Below are 20,248 nucleotides of genomic sequence, written 5' to 3'. Positions count from 1 at the left end.
ACATAAATATGCAGGTGTTTTAGCTGCAACTTTAAGTTTTAAAAATTCTGAACAAAGGATTGTGCATACTTTATGACTTTCTTGCAAACATTCACTGACTGCTCTCACTCTCAATCATACTTGTCAAACCCACAAGGAAACATGTGATAGGATCCAGCTCATCTTGAACTTTCTCTTATTCCAGGTATTGAATCAAAGGGAATGAATAATACAATGATAAAAAAACAAAAAAACACTTTTCGTTAGTAGATATGCTCGCTGAGGGCAATGAAACCACGATTGCTGTACACAATTTCTCTGTCACAAAGGGTGCATCTTGCTTGACCGGGCGTGTCGACTTTTCGTATGTGTTCACCGATCCGCTCTTGCTTGTTACCAACTTTAACCTCTTTGGAAACCCAATCCCATTTCCACTGGTTAACCACACCTTTTTCGTCATAATCCTGGCCGCGTCGAACAATATTCGATACCGAAGACATGAAGTTTTCTTTCAAATCGAACACAAGAGACGCGTCTTTGTCTCGGACAAGTAAACCACATGCAGCGGATGTTGCGCGAACGTCTGTTTCATATCACGTGGGACAGCCAAGACTACAAAAGCTGAAGTCAACCGTCAGTTCCGGATAGTGGCTTGTGCCATTTGAAGACACCCGACCGTTTGAGAATAAAAACCTCATATACGATTTTTGAGGGATTTGTTTTTTTTCCCCGCTGAAATTTTGTTTTCCCCGCTGAAACTCCTCACGAAAACCACTGAAATTAGCGGATCTGCGGACCATTCCCATGCCTGCTAAATTCAGAGTACAATATGATCTTCGACAGGAGCAACTTCCACTCACCTTGACAGCCTTGAAGACCCACAGGTCTAGCTGTGTCATGTCAGAGCCAGCAAAGTCTTCAAAGTGCGCAGGGTAACAGTTGATTGTCACATGATCCCCGGTAGCTCCTGGTTGCAAACACAAATTTGATAGCATCAATAAAAATAACCAAACAGTGTACCGTTGTGGTTTCAATACCACTCATCTTGATTGGCTTCATTTTCACAGGTATACAAATTACCTCCGAGTGTACATGTGCAAAGAAATAGCCAATCAACAAACTGTACACACGCATACTCATCTTTAGGCCCCCCCCCCCCCAAAAAAAGTCTGTTTATGGTAACAAAGGCAAAAAAAATGGGGTCGGTAGGTCGGGATATTTTTTTTCTTTTCTAAAAAAACCCCACATTTTTTAAGTTATTTTGCCAAAAAACAAAGACTCCCCCCCCCCCCCCCCCCCCCCAATGCCAAAAAAAAGTCTAGGGTCGCGCGAAAAAATAGGGTCGGTCGGGATACCGTAAAAACAAGTCGTGTAAGGCGAAAATACAACATGTAGTCAAGCTCAGTCGAACTCACAGAATGAAACTGAACGCATTGCATTTTTTTCCGCAAGACCGTACACTCGTAGCATCGTCTGTCCACCGCTCGTGGCAAAGGCAGTGAAATTGACAATCCAGAAAAGCGCGGTAGCGGTTGCGCTGAAGAGGAAAGCACGCTTTTCTATATCTCTATTCTTTTTAACTTTCTGAACGTGTTTTTAATCCAAACATATCATATCTATATGTTTTTGGAATCAGGAACAGACAAGGAATAAGATGAAATTGTTTTTAAATCGATTTTGGAAATTTAATATTAATCATAATTTTTATATTTTTAATTTTCAGAGCTTGTTTTTAATCCGAATATAACATATTTATATGTTTCTTGGAATCAGAAAATGATGAAGAATAAGATAAACGTAATTTTGGATCGTTTTATAAAAAAATAATTTTAATTACAATTTTCGGATTTTTAATGACCAAAGTCATTAATTAATTTTTAAGCCTCCAAGCTGAAATGCAATACCAAAGTCCGGCCTTCGTCGAAGATTGTTTTGCCAAAATTTCAATTTATTGTATTGAAAAATGAGGGTGTGACAGTGCTGCCTCAACTTTTACAAAAATCCGGATATGACGTCATCAAAGACATTTATCCAAAACATGAAAAAAATATCTGGGGATATCATACCCAGGAACTCTCATGTAAAATTTCATAAAGATCGGTCCAGTAGTTTACTCTGAATCGCTCTACACACACACAGACACCACGACCCTCGTCTTGATTCCCCCCTCTACGTTAAAACATTTAGTCAAAACTTGACTAAATGTAAAAAGGGCTGTTGTTTTTGTGCTGTCGAAAACCAACAAAAATCAAAGAGGTAGTTCATCGTGGGCAAATGTAGCAGGTGTGCTCAAAAGTACCTTGATATCACTAGTAAATATAACTATAAGACTACACACACCAACAAACTGAACTGGACTTAAAGTTTTTAGTTTCACTTACAATTTCGAAGAAATGAAGAGCAATAAATCAAATTTCATTACATAAATTTCTTTATTTTATGTACGTATTTATTTATCTGGTATTTTGTTGTTGTTGTTGCTTCTAGTACCGAGTTCTTGTTTGTGTCACATGCACAAAAACTAAACCTTCAACCATGATACAGGCCTGGGAATGAGTAAAAGTGGTTTGGGCGTACCGACGGGAAAATGTTGTGTTTTAAGCATTTTTAAGGGCACACAATTAGAAAAGGACTTCGTCGTATTTACGACGAAAGGCGTATCATTCCCAGGCCTGATGATAACAAAACACGAATCACCTTTTGCAAACATAGGCAAAATATCAGGACTGCCCCAGGACCACGTATTGCGACTTTCGTTGAACACTGAATCAAACTCCACTGGATTTTCCTTCCATCCTGAAAACAAAATAGACAAGGAAAAAACTTAGAAAGTGTGAACATACAACAGGAAAATAATGTTCATATATCATAAACAAGAAGGGCAAAGCCCATACGACTCACATGCTTGACCTTGACATGACCTTGACCTTCAAATAACTAAACCTAGCAATGACACCATACTTTAAGAACTGCTTTACACATTTTCCATACCAAAATACATGTGACCTTGACCCAAGGTCAAGGTCATCCAAGGTCATGCAACACAAAGCTGTTAATTCAAGACATAGGAAGTACAATGGTGCTTATTGGCTCTTTCTACCATGAGATATGGTCACTTTTAGTGGTTCACTACCTTATTTTGGTCACATTTCATAAGGGTCAAAGTGACCTTGACCTTGATCATATGTGACCAAATGTGTCTCATGATGAAAGCATAACATGTGCCCCACATAATTTTTAAGTTTGAAACAGTTATCTTCCATAGTTCAGGGTCAAGGTCACTTCAAAATATGTATACAATCCAACTTTAAAGGACCCTTGCGACCTTGACCTTGAAGCAAGGTCAACCAAACTGGTGTCCAAAGATAGGGCTTACATTGCCCTGTATAGCATACATAGCTAAGGTTGCCATTCTCGATAACTTCAGAAAAAAATGCGAAAATGTGAAAAATGGTCGTTTTTAAGGCAACAATTACGGCCCCTGTGACCTTGAACTTGAAGTGAGGTCAAGTTGCCGCACATGTTTTTTGAGATCTTGTAACCATACACCATCAGGCCACATCAGGTGTTGATAGACTTAATAGTGTCCAAGAAATATCCAACGTTAAAGTTTTCCGGACGGACGGACGGACGGACGACTCGGGTGAGTACATAGACTCACTTTTGCTTCGCATGTGAGTCAAAAATTGTAATTAAAATTAAACTATTTGTAATCAACCCAAAAATGACTTCATCTTATTCTGTATCATTTCCTGAATTCTAAAACATAAATATGCCATGTTTGGATTAAAAACAAGCTCTGAAAGTTCAAAAGAATACAAAAGAGCGCTTTTCTGTTAAACGCAATATACTGGCCTGTCACTTTCAGCACGCTTTGCACGTAAACGTGTCAGCGGTATCGACAAAGCTATATTGTCTTGGTGAAAAAAAGCAGTGCGTTCAATTTCATTCTGTGAGTTGTACAGATAGACCAAATGTAGTAATTTTGCTTTACTCGACTTGTTTACTTTCTCTTGTGTATGTAAAAAGAAAATCTACAATGACACGAAAATAAACAACGAAGAAACAAAACTAAACGAACAAATAAACAACTTGGAGCCGGTGTCACGAACTGAAAACTCTGCCTGAACAATCCTTCTCATTGTGGTCAATGCGCATGCGCTAACATGGGGAGATTAATCAGGTCGTGAACAACCTAACCCTAACCCTTATCCTAACCCTTACCCTAACCCTAATCCTAACCCTAACCCATGGTTCGTTTGGTCAAAGGGTCGCGTTTTTTAAGTCCAAGATTGGTGCATGCGCATTGACAGCACTGAGAGGAATTGTTCAGCAGAGTTTTCAGTTCGTGACACCGGACAGTTTTGGAAGATGAGACGCTGAAGACGTTTCACATATCTCTCGAGTACAATACTATCTGTCACGCTTTATTGTAAGCATTTGAAGCAAAAGGTGATTATTCAGCAACAGCCCTGCATTGGTGATCGATTTCAAAATCTGAATGTAACAACATATGATTCATTTTACGGAATGGCATTTGGAATTCAAAAAGGTCAGTCGCGCAAAAGTGCCGTATTTCTTATAAGCAAAAAGAGGTGGGGATCTCGAGATTTAGACACCACGTACGCACTTCCCTAATCCTCAGTTTTTGGACAGATACACAAGATACAACATACGGTTTCGGATGATGTGAAGACGGGAGAGTAAACCTCACCACACGATGTCAACACCACGCATAATGCACAATCACAAAATCAATTAAACCAATCGCTCAGCAATCAAACGAAGCGGCAGATAATCCTTCTGGGTTGTCTCATAAACAAGGAGTAGGTAAATCACTCCCTCGCTTACCCGACTGAGGTTTTCTCCCAGCGCTTGAACGTCCTTCGTCAATTCGACGAAAGAGAGAGTAAACAAGAAGGGCAAAGCCCATACGACTCACATGCTTGACCTTCTGCTTTGCACATTTTTCCTACCAAAATACATGTGACCTTGACCCAAGGTCAAGGTCATGCAACACAAAGCTGTTAATTCAAGACATAGGAAGTACAATGGTGCTTATTGGCTCTTTCTACCATGAGATATGGTCACTTTTAGTGGTTCACTACCTTATTTTGGTCACATTTCATAAGGGTCTTTGTTTGTTTGTTTGTTTGTTTATTTGTTGCTTAACGTCCAGCCGACTACGCAGAGCCATATCAGGACGAGGAAGGGGGGGATGAAGGGGGCCACTTGTCAAGCGATTCCTGTTTACAAATGCACTAACCCATTACTTGTGTCCCAGCAGGCTTTAGTAAAACTAAATTAATACCTACTGGAAGATTACCAGTTTCCAGTATGTTAAAATAGGCTTAACCTATCTACTGCTGGACTTACATCAGAACACTAACAGATTAAACTATACATGAATCGCGAGACAAGCGGCAAGAGAAGAGATTTTTGGAAAAAATACAGGTGAATGAGCAAGAAGGCAGAAAAAAGAAAAGAATTCATGAAGAAAAAGAGAGCATGACAGGAAAGAGGAACCAAAAATCTACCTAACAGCAAACTAGAAAGCTCCTGCGGTTCCAAAAACAGGAGGGGCCTTTAATTTCATAACCGCAGTGCCCCACTGCGGGAATTTCATAAGGGTCAAAGTGACCTTGACCTTGATCATATGTGACCAAATGTGTCTCATGATGAAAGCATAACATGTGCCCCACATAATTTTTAAGTTTGAAACAGTTATCTTCCATAGTTCAGGGTCAAGGTCACTTCAAAATATGTATACAATCCAACTTTGAAGAGCTCCTGTGACCTTGACCTTGAAGCAAGGTAAACCAAACTGGTATCAAAAGATGGGGCTTACTTTGCCCTATATATCATATATAGGTGAGGTATTCAATCTCAAAAACTTCAGAGAAAATGGGAAAAATGTGAAAAATAGCTGTTTTTTAGACAACATTTATGGCCCCTGCGACCTTGACCTTGAAGCAAGGTCAAGATGCTATGTATGTTTTTTGGGGCCTTGTCATCATACACCATCTTGCCAAATTTGGTACTGATAGACTGAATAGTGTCCAAGAAATATTCAACGTTAAAGTTTTCCGGCCGGCCGGCCGGACGGATGGACGGACGACTCGGGCGAGTACATAGACTCACTTTTGCTTCGCATGTGAGTCAAAAAGGTCCCAAGTTCATTACCAAGGATAAAAGTATTGGTCAAGACAAACAGAATTATAATGTGTAATTTAGCTGTATAAATATGTTACCCAAGAACCCAAACATAGTACTGGAAACATAATAATTAACACTCCTATTGCTATATTTCCCATTTTCTTCTCTGCGAACTGTTAAAGATCAAGCCAAAGAAGGTGTTTCTCCAGGATAAAATCAGCCTAATTCAAAAGAAACTAAAAACAAAGCTAACCAAAATATCTGTAAAATACCACAGGTAAAGGAACAGACACAAAAACAAGTCGGGTAAGGCGAAATAACAACATTTAGTCAAGCTGTGGAACTCACAGAATGAAACTGAACGCACTGCTTTTTTCACCAAGACCACATACTCGTAGTTTCGTCAGTCCACCGCTCGTGGCAAAGGCAGTGAAATCGACAAGCCATGCAGAATAGTGCGGTAGTGGTCGCGCTGAGCAGGATAACATGCTTTTCTGTATGTCTATTCTTTTTAGCTTACCGAGTTTGTTTTTAATCCAAACATATCTATATATATATACGGCTTGTGTCTGTCTGTCTGTCTGTGTGTCCGCGATGCACGGCCAAAGTTCTCGATGGATCTGCTTCAAATTTGGTGGGCATATTCAGGTAGACCCCGGACACAACCTGGTCGATGAGAATTTTCAACACGTGCTCTCAGCGCGCAGCGCTGAACCGATTTTGGTTTTTCTGTACATCCACTACATCCATTCCCAGTAACTCTTCCTTATCTTCTCCAGTGTTTTGTGTTTATCTCCCTTCCTTCGTGTGGCGTCAATCCATATTGCCGTTACTATTTTTAGAAGGTCACTGTCCATAACGCTCAATCCATATTCCCGTTACTATTTTTAGAAGGTCAGTCCACAACTCTTCCTTATCTTCTCCAGTGTTTTGCGCGTTTATCTCCTTTCCTTCGTGCGCCGGCGAAGCCGGGTATTCGGCTCTACTTCTTCCCGGCGAAGCGGGTATTCATCTAGTATCTATATGTTTATGGAATCAGGGACCGACAAGGAATAAGATGACATTGTTTTTAAATCGATTTCGGAAAATTAATTTTAATCATGATTTTAATTTTTTTAATTTTCAGAGCTTGTTTGTAATCCAAATATAACATATGTATATGTTTGTGGAATCAGAAAATGACGAAGAATAAGATGAAATTGTTTTTGGATCGTTTAATAAAAAAATAATTTTAATTACAAGTTTCCGATTTTTAATGACCAAACTCATTCATTAGTTTTTTTAGCCACCAAGCTGAAATGCAATACCAAAGTCCGGCCTTCGTCGAAGATTGCTTTGCCAAAATTTCAATCAATTTGATTGAAAAAAAAAGGTGCGACAGTGCCGCCTCAACTTTTACAAAAAGCCGGATATGACGTCATCAAAGGTATTTATCGAAAAAATGAAAAAAACGTCCGGGGATATCATTCCCAGGAACTCTCATGTCAAATTTCATAAAGATCGGTCCAGTAGTTTAGTCTGAATCGCTCTACACACACACACGCACACACACACACATACACCACGACTCTCGTCTCGATTCCCCCTCTATGTTAAAACATTTAGTCAAAACTTGACTAAATGTAAAAACCAACCAACTATTCTTTCTTTCATTTGTTATTTTATTACATATTATACGTTGGCAGTCTACTTGTTTTTGGATTTCTATGCTCTCTCACCTTTGGCCACAGCACTGACGTCTTCATAAAAGCCTGCTATCAGTGCAACGTGGCCTGGCCGTGACTCTGTCGGTACCCTGGTGTGGGACACCCCCCACGCTCCCTGCTCCTCTATCACTTTCCTGAAACAGTCAGTGCTGCCAGTCAGCATCAACATACAAATAACAATGTTGTCAACAACAACAACATCTTGCTTTGCTGTCCAGAAGTATCAGTGCTTTATAAATTTGTTGTTGCTGAATACTTAAAAGAAAGTACATGTACATTGTCAACATTAGGTCTTTGAGAGTGAATGTTTACAATCCAAAGCAGCTATGGTTCTACATATAAAATAAACAGCCTTATATGCTTTTACTTTGACAATCCACGTTTCACCTGAACAAACTTAAAGTTAAACCCATTCACTATCTCGATTTGTCACATATGAACATTGTTTTTTGTTACAGTGGAACCCCCCTTTTAAGACCCCCCCCAATTTAAAGACTTCCTCCCTTTTAAGACCTTACTTTTTTTTAAAGATTTTCTGTTCGTAACCTCTGTAAATTTACCCCCATTTTAAGACCCCCACCTTTTTAAGACCTGATATTTCTCAGATTTTTGAAGGTCTTAAAATGGAGGTTCCACTGTACCCAAATATTATGGATCTGAACACAAACCGCAAGTAAGGAGCCCTGGGTCTGCCCCCCTCATCCAACTCAAAGAACTTGTCTGCTCGAAGGCCGTCAGCAACAAACAGCACCAAGCGCTTGGCAGGTGGCACACTCCTGAAAAATATCTTCAATGTATGACTTAAGAACAACTAAAACATTTGTAATATATATGTCAATGGTTTTGCGATGGTACTTACTCAGTTACTGATGAATGCAGGGATGTTGCCACAAATTCATACCTATAGGACAAAATGTCCTAAGCTCTTCGGCATCGATAGGACATTTGACTGCTTTCAGACATTTTAATAGGACATAATAATTTTGTGCAAAACACAAAATCATGTGCACACACACATATCAGTCTATACACCAACATTGTGTGCGTATATTGTTTTATTACGTTTGTTTCAAACAGGACACACACAAAAGAAACAAACTAAAAAGCAACCAAAAACATCAGCACTCTTATATTGATTGGCACACAAACTGCATGATTTCCTGACAGAGCTTTTTCTTGACAGATTTGACAAAACAGTTTGCCTATATAGATGGTCTCTTTGCTGTCAAATTCTAACCAACTAGTACTAAACAGGGTCAGCCATGAATAGTTTTAAGTTAACATTAATAAAAGAACGTTCGTGTGAATTTCCTGCAGTGGCCGACACCATCTACAAGTGACGAAACCTAACTTTCCGTGATTGTGGAGGTTTCAGCGGCGACACTGTCATTGGCACTGTCATTTTGCTAGCCGTGCTTTCCCATGTTCTTGGCCCTAATATAGAACACGATGCCATTGAAACGCCAAACGTGTTCAGCTATTGCTGTTCTTCGGCAGGCTTTAGTTTTTTTCGGTGGCAACGGTTCGGAAAACGCAAGATCTGCACTGCACAACTTCAGTGCACCTGTACGCGAGAGCACTTGGTCGCTTTTTGAAGATTTCTATCATGAAAGGAAAATTATGAAATGACGCGCTGTCCGAAGGAATGGAGTGCTTATCGGACAATGACCGTGCTCAGTTGAAAACGATAGGACATCTGACCGCAATGCGGCTATGTGAATCGGACATTTGAGCCTTTTAATTGGTCTATGTCCAATGTCCGACGCCTAACGACATCCCTGTGAATGCATGTACATCGGTTGCAACAGATAACAGCTTTCACTGTAAAAGTGTATGTAACATCGAAGTTTGAACACCATCATTCTATTGATCTAAACTGTGATTGTAAAGTGAAGTTAAGTGTGCTAATGATTGCTATGTCTATAGCTGAGTTTAATTGTGCTTCAAATTCTCACAAGTGTTATTGGCTTTAAATAAACCAATACAGCTCATGTTACCATTAAGCTCAAGTTCACAGCACTAACACAGGCATGGAAATTGAAAAAAATCAAAACGGCTGAAAATATTTCAGTAATACTACTAATAGCAAAGTCGACGGCGCGAAGCACCTAGCCTTACAAGGGGGGTCCGAGGGCATGCCCGCCCAGAATTGTTTCTCTCCAAAGAACCCAAATGGTGCAATTTGGTGTCATCTGAGCTCCAAGTTTGCCATTAAAGGCAGAGTAAGCCTCCCGTAAACCATCACAGATACGGTCAGGCTTTTACACACAGTACAAACACCCTTTCATTTAAACACTCACCAATTGAGAACATCCTAGGTGCCCTCCGTAAAGAGCGAACAATTTTCAAAGAATTTATTTTTGCGTGGTTTATCTTACCCCTGAGCCATCGTGAACCCGTGTGATCCAGTTTTCCCTTTTCACAATGCAGTCGTCATAGTTAGTCATTTGAATGCGACTCGACGTGAGCTTATCTACAATAGCACGTTTTTTTATGCACGAAACAACGGCTGTGGTTCACAAGAACTCTAGCGATGGCTTTTGACTGTTGAGAGGAACGGCGATTTGCACTGATAAACCGGCCGTCGTCTGCTACGACCCTTGCGTGACCCTGCTTCCGGGCTTTTCTTTTTTTAAACTTTCACAACTTCGAATTGTTCTGATCTTGTCTTGATGAAAAACGAATTCTTTTATGATTAAAGAATGTTTGTGTAACAAGCTGTCAATTTATTATTTAGATTTTAAAAGTTAGGTCTAGCGCAAAAACGAGGCGCCGTTGTTGTTAACGGAACAAGTCTACGAAAATAAATTCTTGGAAAATGTCTCACGCTCGACAGAAAGCAGCCAGGATGTTCCCGTTCGGTGAGCGTTCAAATGGAAGTATGCTTGTACTGTATTTAGACGCTCGGGGAGCTCTGTGATGGTTTACGGGAGGCTTACTGTGCCTTTAAATTCAGTTTTTAGAACCATTTTTGCCTCCCTCACTTATTTTTTCAGCTGATACTTTTGCTTTTTCGGCGGAACAAAAAAAATTCGGCGGAAATTTGCCTTTCGGCGGACAATTCCCATGCCTGCTAACAGTATTACCACTCAAATCTTAAGCTTCCAAAATCTACAATTACTGATGAGAAAGCTCAATGAATTGATTGTCCAAACTAACCTTGAAGTGTACGGGGTCATGCCATGGACAAGCGGTGAGGTGAAGTATATGTCAAAGATGGAGTAGAAGAGGATGAGGTGAACCACCACCCCTGCCACTATCACCTGCCACACTTTCATCCTGCTTGCCTGTCTTCTCCTGCCACACCTGAATTCTTTTCACAGATATCACCACACAGTAACTTTAAGGTGACAGTCATCTAATAGTCTCAATCTGTTGTAAGTAAAGAGACATGCTTATGCGCTCATCTTTACAACCGCATTGTGCAGTAACTGTCTTACCTAGTGGAGGATAATATACTGAAGCAGATGCTTTTCTTTTGTAGTTTCACTTGTAGCAAGCTTGCGCTCCAAATTTGTTGTTTCATATGTTCTCCCCCGGCCTTGCTCTGCAGTTTATCTGAAATCAAAAGAATCAATCAATCACTTCTTGTTTTAGTGAGCTTAGACAACGGAACAGTTATGCAACATAAAAGGGTTTGGTGTTGATCATGGACCAACTGTCTCATTCACAGGAACTCTTATTTTCCCAGGAGGATCGTAGACTGGAACCATCTACAGGACGATCAAGTTCTGGCAGGATCTGTGGAGATCTTTAACTCTCATCTCCACCCAGTCTAGGACTTAATTACATGCGCTCCACCCTTCTGTTGATCAAATGCCAGAAGTGGCTTTTCAACGTATTGGCACAGACAGATACAGACCATATTTGGGATTTCCTGATTTCCCTTAGCAAACTGCAAAGGCATGCATTTTTCATTTCAACATGTTAGGCTTCACAAAATACCACAAAACATTCACTGGTGTGTCTTATGACAGATTGAACATTGCCACATAAATATCCTGTGGCGGGGAGTTACAGTGGAAAACGTCTGGACACCACTTTTGGTTTTCCAACTCTTCTTCCCTGTCCCTTCGCGACTTGACTGTCGCCGCGGTGTCTAGCCATACGTCATGCCCTGTCTTGATTGAATGAAAGTGTATTTAATAACACCACAACAGTTTAGTATTTAGAAGTCTTTTACGGAAAAACACGATTTAGTTACCCATCGTTCATTAATAATACTAGATAAAGCAGTGAAATCCCTCAAATAGATTACCAAGTACCCACAGAGCAGGAACTCTTTGGAGAAGAAAGCACTCGACGTGCACAGATGAAATTTCTACTAATCTATACAAATACATTATTTTACCGCATACAAACATGAAAACAATTAAATAATACAGAAAGAGGACGGAAACATTCATAAAAAAGACAATGCAAGTTACTAAAAAAAGTAAAAACACCACTTTCCGCGACTTCACAAAAGCTTATTTTAAGGTTGTCTATGGTATTTAGACAATTTGTTTTCTACTTTTAAGACTGTAACAAAACTGTCGTCTGCACACTGATCAACTTCCGGTCAGAAAATGCTAAAATCAAATCAAATATATCCGCGTTATTGCGATCAGTTAGGATTGAGTTGTTTTTTCTTCTAATCATGTTTCAAGCCTCTGAGTCCTTTAAATTGAGCCAACATGTGCGCGCTTCAAAATTTCTTCTATGGGTAACTTGGACATTTGGTTACGTCCCTTTTGTCAATGTCGGTGCCAGTTACTGGTCTTGAGTTCAAGTTGTTCCTCCTTTTGCTTTCTGCCAAATTTGTACGGTCGAATCATTTTTAGGAGTGTACAGTCAATTATATTGGTTCCTTAAGAACCACTGTTGGTTATTTTGAGATGGGGAAAATTGAGTGGTCGATGTGGGCAAACGAGCAAGCTCTTGTGAGCAGTGCAGGTAAGAAAAGTCAGTGAGATAAAGAAGATAAAGAAGATAAAGATAAATTGCAGATGTCTAAGGCCGCGAGGCCTATATCTGATCTTTTGATCAGTACTGTTAATTTTCCTAACTTTGAGATGGCCTAGTGTAACGATCTTTTGATCGTGCCTTATTGTCTAAACTTTCTTCCGGTGTCGTATATATTTGGCTGAGAGTGGCTTGCGTGGCTTTCGTGGCAAACACTGGGTGGCTAACTTTTGCACAATACATGTAGTCCTTGAACACATTGTCAATTCTGTTTTTGAAACTGTTTAATGACGGCGCCTCCACTGTTGACTTGTCCAGGGCATTCCAAGTGTCTACAACTCTGTTTGTGAAGAAGTGCTGTCTCAAGCTTGTTTTACATGCGTTTTTCTTTAATTTGTAGCAGTGTCCTCTAGTACCGGATTGCTGATTAAGTTCGAGAGGATTCTTGCAGTTATACACACCGTGCATGAACTTATACACTTCTATCATATCACCTCTTACTCTTCTGTAACACATACTAGGTATCTTCATGATTTTTAGACGCTCCTCATACTCTAGGTCCTTCAAACCCGGTACACACTTTGTTGCTCTACGTAGCACACCCTCAATAAGCTTTTTGTCCTTTTCCAAGCGTGGACTCCAGGCACAGTTTGCGAATTCCAAATGAGGCCTCACCAGAGCTATGAACAACATTCTCATTGATTCTTGGTCAAGGTACTCGTACGACCTTCTCACAAGTCCTAGAATCTTATTTAGCCTCCGGCGTACAGCAGCCTTCATCAGGGCCTCCGGAGTTGCTGTCTGAGCGAACGACGAAGAAGAAGAAGAATCTTATTTGCTTTATTTGCTTGGGTTTCTACATGCTTGGAGAATTTGAGTTCATTATCTATATGCACACCTAGATCTCTTTCCACCCTTGAACTACCCAGATCCACTCTCCCATCACCCCCAGCCGTTTTCATACTATACACATGTTTTACGTTTTTCTGTCCCAACTGTAGCACCTGACATTTATCCGCATTAAATTTCATTTGCCATTTATCAGCCCATGCTGTGAGGTTATCCAGGTCACTTTGCAACTTCGCGAAGTCATCGACAGTGTCCACTGAACGGTAAATTTTCGCATCATCGGCGTACATGCTACATAGGCTCTCCACTACTTCTGGGAGGTCGTTTATGAACACAACGAACAAAACTGGACCCAAAACACTGCCCTGAGGCACTCCGCTTGTCACTTCCACCCAGTCGGATAGGGTACCGTTTACTTTTACTCTTTGGCGACGGTCTTTTAAAAAGCCGCCGATCCAATCATTGACCTCATCAGTGACACCATACGATTTGAGCTTTGCGAGGAGGCGTTCGTGACACACCGTATCAAATGCCTTAGAAAAATCCAGGTATATCGCATCCACCGGCTTTCCGTTGTCTAGGCTATTTGTCCAATCATCAAGGACTCCGAGCAGATTTGTTACACATGATCTTTTTGACACAAATCCATGCTGACACTCCGTTAACAGACCATTACTCTCCATATGCTCAAACAGTGAGTCTCTTTAATTTACAACTTTTTCCATTGTCTTGCATGTTATACTTGTCAGAGATACTGGTCTGTAATTTCCAGGCTTGGACTTGTCACCCTTCTTAAACAGCGGTGTCACATTTGCATCCCTATGTTGTAAGGTCAGGAAGAAAAATGTTGACCAGTTGAGTTGCTTCATTCTCTGGGCTCTAAATCGAAAAGTTGAGCACAGATGACACAAATGTCTCTTTCTGAGAGCCATGAGAAAGAGAAACAGACACCAGGCCAATTTTCGAGCCACGTACGTGACGTACAAACATGTGCTGTGATGAAAGGATCGATAAGTCCATAAAATAGCATCATCAATCGGCTAATAAATGCCAAAATGGCATGTGTATGAATGGCATACTTTTGGCTGTTGTGACGAGAGAATCTCGTAATGGATGTGTTTGGGTAAATTGGTCGGATTTAGTTAGGAAAAATAAGTCGCAATTATATAAATTTACAGTACACGTTACCTCCATCATTTGTAACATTTTTGTGACAGAGGCACAGCAGCAAGACAGCTAATCATACTGAGCTGTGGCACATGAAAACTTTACCTATTTAAATTAAGAGACTTATACATGTGACTTCAAGACAGTGAGCGGGTGACGGATAGAGAGAGGGTGGCTGCTATATTGGCCATGTTCAAATTTATAGTAGTACATGTAATCTAAGCTTGCTAACACCAGACCAATATGTTTCTTTATAAGCAAGTACGTTGATCCTTTAAAAAAATGTTTTAAATTTAATAGAGTAAGAATTCCCAATGAAGGTATAGATCAAGGCTTGGACAAATATGTCGCTTGATCACTTATCATTATCAATGAGATTGTTTCACTTTCAGTGGCATTGTTGGGAGGAATTCTGGCGGTAGCTGGGCAGTTCAAGTACTGGCAGTTGGGAGCATATGCCATGTATCCTTTTGCTCAACCTTCAGTACCTGCTGGAGCCGTGTGCAGTGGAACCTTTATTTAAGACAAACAAATCTGAGAAAGTTAGGCCTTAAAATGAGGTAAATTTACAGACTTTATGAATATGAACAGAGGATCTAAAAAATGCAAGGTCTTAAAAAAAAGGGGAGAAGCCTGACATTGGGGGTCTTATAAAGTGTTTGTGTGTGTAGTGCTTAGAGCACCCATTGGCCTTAATCTGACATGGCAGACAGGTTTAATCCCTGTATACAGGGCAGATCTGCACAAATACATACTTACTTGTACTTCTGCGATGCTAGAGTTTTTGTTTTTTTAAACTGTTCGCCAGTCTTGATAAACAATTTTTTTTAAAAGCTGCTGTGCGTTGGCTTAGCAGAGGCAGTTTGGGTTATATATATCTTTTCAGTCCCCTTACAGTATGAATCCAATCTGGAATTGAAGCACTGGACAGTATCAGCCAAGACCACATCGTCCGGTAGGCTTTTCCAGTCCTGGACTACTCTGCTAGCTGCCCTCATAAATCTGGCCTCTAGAGAAGTTGAGATCTTGCTCCCCAACAACCAAAAGCTTAAATGCGGTTGTTAATTGAGGCTGAAGTCAACTTTGCAAAGTCGTTTTACTGAAAACTCAGTACTAAAGCTCCGTGCTGCTAGCTTCGGGAAGTATACTTCGCGTAGGCAACTTCGTCAAGTTATGCTTTGCTCATGAACCATTGCGACAGGTTGTATCACATCACTGTATTTTGAGTGGTTGCCCATGTAAAAGCTATGAACAAGTACAGTGAAACATGCCTTCTGAGACTGCCCACAAGCTGACAAAATCAGGCCTTAAAATTTGAGGGCTCATCTGAAAATTGGGGTAAATTTTACTGTAGTTTGATGTAAAGAAAATCTGAGAAAACAAGGTCTTTACTTAACAGGGAGAGAGAGAAGCTCAAACTATTGTCCTGGTATAAAATAGATGAAGACTTGTGCAATTAGTGATGTTTTACACAGTAAACATTGAATGAATATAGTCTGTGTTCTTCATTTCTGAATGCATGATCACTTTTATGTATTCTGCTGAAGTTGAACTTTGTGGTATGCATGCACATATTGTAATCCAGACAAAGCCTTAGCATCTCACAGAGCTGTATCACTGCTGGTGGCCATCCTCGAGTACCCAAGGGGAAAGCGACAAAAAGGACATACGGTGGAGAGAAAGTAAGTCATTTATACATAAACGTAAAGAATGTGTGTTTTTTGTATCTCCAGTAGATTTAAGAAAGATTGGCGTACCACACTGTTATCCTCTGTTGTACATGTATGTAGCACAAGCAACACTTAACATTTAAGAGACAACTAATTTGTTTCAAAATTTTAAAGCTGTAAATGTAATCCTATAGCAGCTTTGTTTTCTAATTATTCAACAGTTTTTTAAATGCTCTCTTGTCTCTCTGTTTGCACGTGTGCCTCTGTACATTTTTAAATAAGTTGAAGGCCAACTATATAAAAGTACAATTGTAACTCCTTGCCAATCATAAGACTTTATTATTTTGCAGGTTTCAGTTCTGTTTCACTGCAGTGGTGCGACAAGGCCGACTTCTGACAAGAAACTACTTTGTTAGATTTGTCTTCTATCTCGTGTAAGATTTCTTTATCAATTGTTTTATTTTTGATTAACTTTTTATATTTACATTAACAACCACATTTTATAACATTTGTTTTATAATTTTGAGCCATAAAACTGTGGTCTTTGTGGATACTTTTCTTTAAATTTTAATTCAGATCTTTATGTTCTTCTAGCAACCACCTGCACGAACACTTACTAAATTGCGGAAATTCCATTTTCGGGCACAGCCACACATACCCTACCCCGACAGGATGACGTTAACATGTCTATAGCTTTTGTAAAGATACTTTGGGTTAAGGATGAGTTGCATGATACAATTAAGTGATTCATGACCATTACTCGTTATGAGGAGCATTTGTGTTGTAGTTTTTGTGTAGGAAAGTATGTTAATCGAACTACATTATCCTTTTTCAGGATCAGCGTCGCATGCTGCTTCCATCTGTCAACTCTATTAGGTGGTTTGTGTTTCATGATCACAAGCGTCATTTACATGGTGGTAAGTGGTGGTTTTTTTCCCATCTGTTTGCGTTTATGTATGTATGAGCACATATAATGCTGTTTTTGCATTGGGATTTTATAAACACTGTAATAATAAAGTTAGTGACAGAAAAAGTTAGCATTTAAAAAAAAGTACAGTGGACACCCTTGGGACCAGCCAAGTGTCTCTACATTACAGGTGGCCTTTCATGACAGGTATACTTTGGTTAGAGCTAATATAAAAAGAGGCGAAGCCTTCAAGGCTCCCGTAAGAAATCGACAAACAGTAACACAAACTCAATCACTCCGTCACACATACACACACACAGTAAGCATAGACACGGTGCAAGAGTGGGAGACGCTAGATCTAGATCTGTCTGTCTGTAGCCTACTTACGGGGACACGACTGCCACTGAGATCGACACTGCCCTTTCGACAGCGCTTCCTCGCGCAGACACTGAAAACACTCTGTGCAGATCAACCTGTAGGAAATCTCCTTTGGTATCTTCTTTATCTATTTTTTCTGGAGCCGCTACGAAACCGAACAATGTGAAATCGTCTTCCCCGAATCGGCGAATGCAGCTCGGTTAGAACTGAGAAGTGAATCTATACCACAATCCTTCACGCGATCTGACCTAACCTTGACCCCTGACCTGGTCTACATACCACACACAACACAAACCAGTCACCTGTTTTTACCCCCCCCCCCCCCCCCCCCCAAAAAAAAAACCCCACCACCACCCGTTTTCTTTGGATACACACTTTATCTACATACGTGCCGACGAAATGTTGATCATTGCTTCAATACTTTGAAGCTGTTGCTTGGATAATAACCCGGTAAAATTAGTATTTCGGTGTTCAGTCAAATGTTAAAGATTCTATCACACACGCACGCACACACAGACAGACAAAAGTTAGCATCGCATAGGCTACACTTACGTGAGCCAAAAAGGGACAAGAGAAGGTGTCCTTTTAAGGGAGGAGTCCTCTCATTGGAGGGTCCACACATCGCAGGTACCACTGTATTGAAAACAAACTGAAATACACACACACACACAGCAACAACTCAGTGAGCCTGCTGATGTCACATCACAACCTTGATTCTTAGTGAATACAACTTCCATAAACACACCTTCAAGCCAACATAAGGAGTATTAGGAAGGTCAGCACTTGAAGTACACACATTTGTGCTTGTATGAGTGCAAGCAAGTGTGTGTTCTTTAAGTTAGAGGTACATGCCATGTTAAAATAACATAATGTGTTCCAGGCTGCTATCAAAGGGGAAGAGTGGATACCAGTGGAGCCGGTAGAAGATTCTAGTGGACCCGCAGTTATCCCAGAACCTAGAAAACCACCACCACGGAAACCACCTCCATCGCCCAGCAACCAGCTCTGATGTGTTCATGGAGTTTCTTACACTTAGACGAATTGGCAGCAAGCATAGACTGTGATATGGTGCTGTTCCAAAAATAATGTTTTGTGCCTGTATTACAAGTACATGTAGGTTTATTTTCACAAAAGGACGGCAAAGCTTCAACCTGCAGGCTCTTGAACTTGAAAACACAAATGCGTGCAATTTGTGTGTGATGATAAATGTACAAGCACAATGCTTTGTAAATATTTGCATAATGCATTCATTTATTTATGCCTGTTATAAGAATTATTTAGATTTGTATTTGTAAATGTATGCATTAGTACAATCATACTATTATCATGGATTTTAAGTGAATATTAAACACTAAACAGAAAGGTAACCACCCTACATCATAAATGCATAATAAATTAAACACTCTTTTTACATTTAGTCAAGTTTTGATTAAAATGTTTTAACATAGAGGGAAAATCGAGACGAGGGTCGTGGTGTATGTGTTTGTGGGTGTGTGTGTGTGTGTGTAGAGCGATTCAGAGTAAACTACTGGACCGATCTTTATGAAATTTAACATGAGAGTTCCTGGGTATGATATCCCTAGACGTTTTTTTCATAAATGTCTTTGATGACGTCATATCCGGCTTTTTGTAAAAGTTGAGGCGGCACTGTCACACCCTCATTTTTCAATCAAATTGATTGAAACTTTTGTAAAGCAATCTTCGACGAAGGCCGGACTTCGGTATTGCATTTCAGCTTGGTGGCTTAAAAATTATTTAATGACTTTGGTCATTAAAAATCTGAAAATTGTAATAAAAAATGTTTTTATATAAAACGATCCAAATTTACGTTCATCTTATTCTACATCATTTCCTAATTCCAAAAACATATAAATATGTTATATTTTGATTAAAAACAAGCTCTGAAAATTAAAAATATAAAAATTATGATCAAAATCCCCAATGTAGTGTACACGAAGGGACCTCGATTTTTCGTCTTATCCGAAAGACAAGCACTTGAACCCACCACCAAGGTTAGGAAAGGGTGGAGAAAATTGCTAACGCCCTGACCCAGGGTCGAACTCGCAACCTCTCGCAAGTGCACTACCACTCGGCCACCCAGTCCCAGTTATTAAAAGAATTATTAAATGAACTCGAGACAGTAATTATTTGTACTTTTGACCAAAATGTGTCATTTAACACAGATCGAGACGGCCATTGTTCTTTGAGACCGCATTAGGACAAAGTTTTCTTTGCTGTGTATGCTCTGTGGGATTGCTTTCACAATGGAAGCTGAGCCCACTTCCCAACAAAATTAGTTTTTTTATCAGCATGATGTGAATGATTATTCACTGCTGAACAATGTTGGCTGGTTGCTTTTTCATAGCAACGACAAAAATATAATAAAAACATTTACAATACTAGCTTTTGTCCTTGTTTATTATGCTGGACAATGTGTGAAAGGTACTTTATTGTTAAATACGTGAAATTTCTTCCTCTGTTGTGTGTGTGTG

The 20,248-nt window shown here is 39.9% G+C and overlaps 2 protein-coding genes across 2 annotated transcripts in view; one reads left to right on the top strand and one right to left on the bottom strand.

Annotated features, from left to right (window-relative positions):
- Positions 1-11,665, bottom strand: part of LOC138964445 (GPI ethanolamine phosphate transferase 1-like) — a 29,071-nt gene extending 17,406 nt beyond the window's left edge. Inside the window, exons 1-5 of the mRNA XM_070336402.1 lie at positions 11,001-11,665; positions 8,510-8,617; positions 7,854-7,975; positions 2,677-2,775; positions 840-946 (exon numbers count right to left, since the gene is read on the bottom strand). Of these exons, the coding sequence (XP_070192503.1) occupies positions 840-946; positions 2,677-2,775; positions 7,854-7,975; positions 8,510-8,617; positions 11,001-11,119 (555 nt within the window). The 5' untranslated portion in view covers positions 11,120-11,665. The remainder of the gene's footprint in view (positions 1-839; positions 947-2,676; positions 2,776-7,853; positions 7,976-8,509; positions 8,618-11,000) is intronic.
- Positions 11,666-12,417: 752 nt separating this feature from the next.
- Positions 12,418-20,156, top strand: LOC138964423 (cytochrome b-245 light chain-like). The gene is made up of 6 exons (XM_070336383.1): positions 12,418-12,776; positions 15,194-15,263; positions 16,409-16,483; positions 16,822-16,905; positions 17,307-17,388; positions 18,637-20,156. Exons 1-6 carry the CDS (start codon positions 12,719-12,721, stop codon positions 18,763-18,765), a joined length of 498 nt encoding a protein of 165 aa, XP_070192484.1. The 5' UTR covers positions 12,418-12,718; the 3' UTR covers positions 18,766-20,156.
- Positions 20,157-20,248: the final 92 nt, after the last annotated feature.

This window comes from Littorina saxatilis, linkage group LG1 (genome assembly GCF_037325665.1).
Source record: "Littorina saxatilis isolate snail1 linkage group LG1, US_GU_Lsax_2.0, whole genome shotgun sequence".
Lineage (NCBI taxonomy): Eukaryota > Metazoa > Mollusca > Gastropoda > Littorinimorpha > Littorinidae > Littorina > Littorina saxatilis.
The sequence above is the reverse complement of the archived record's forward strand: the minus strand, read 5'-3'. Positions and strand labels throughout refer to the sequence as shown.

What these genes read in the sequence shown, in the direction of transcription:
- LOC138964423 (XM_070336383.1), top strand. Translation starts at nt 12,719, where the DNA reads ATGGGGAAAATTGAGTGGTCGATGTGGGCAAACGAGCAAGCTCTTGTG. An exon ending in AGATTTGTCTTCTATCTCGT is followed by an intron (nt 16,906 to 17,306) that starts GTAAGATTTCTT and finishes ATCCTTTTTCAG; the next exon opens with GATCAGCGTCGCATGCTGCT. An exon ending in CAAGCGTCATTTACATGGTG is followed by an intron (nt 17,389 to 18,636) that starts GTAAGTGGTGGT and finishes AATGTGTTCCAG; the next exon opens with GCTGCTATCAAAGGGGAAGA.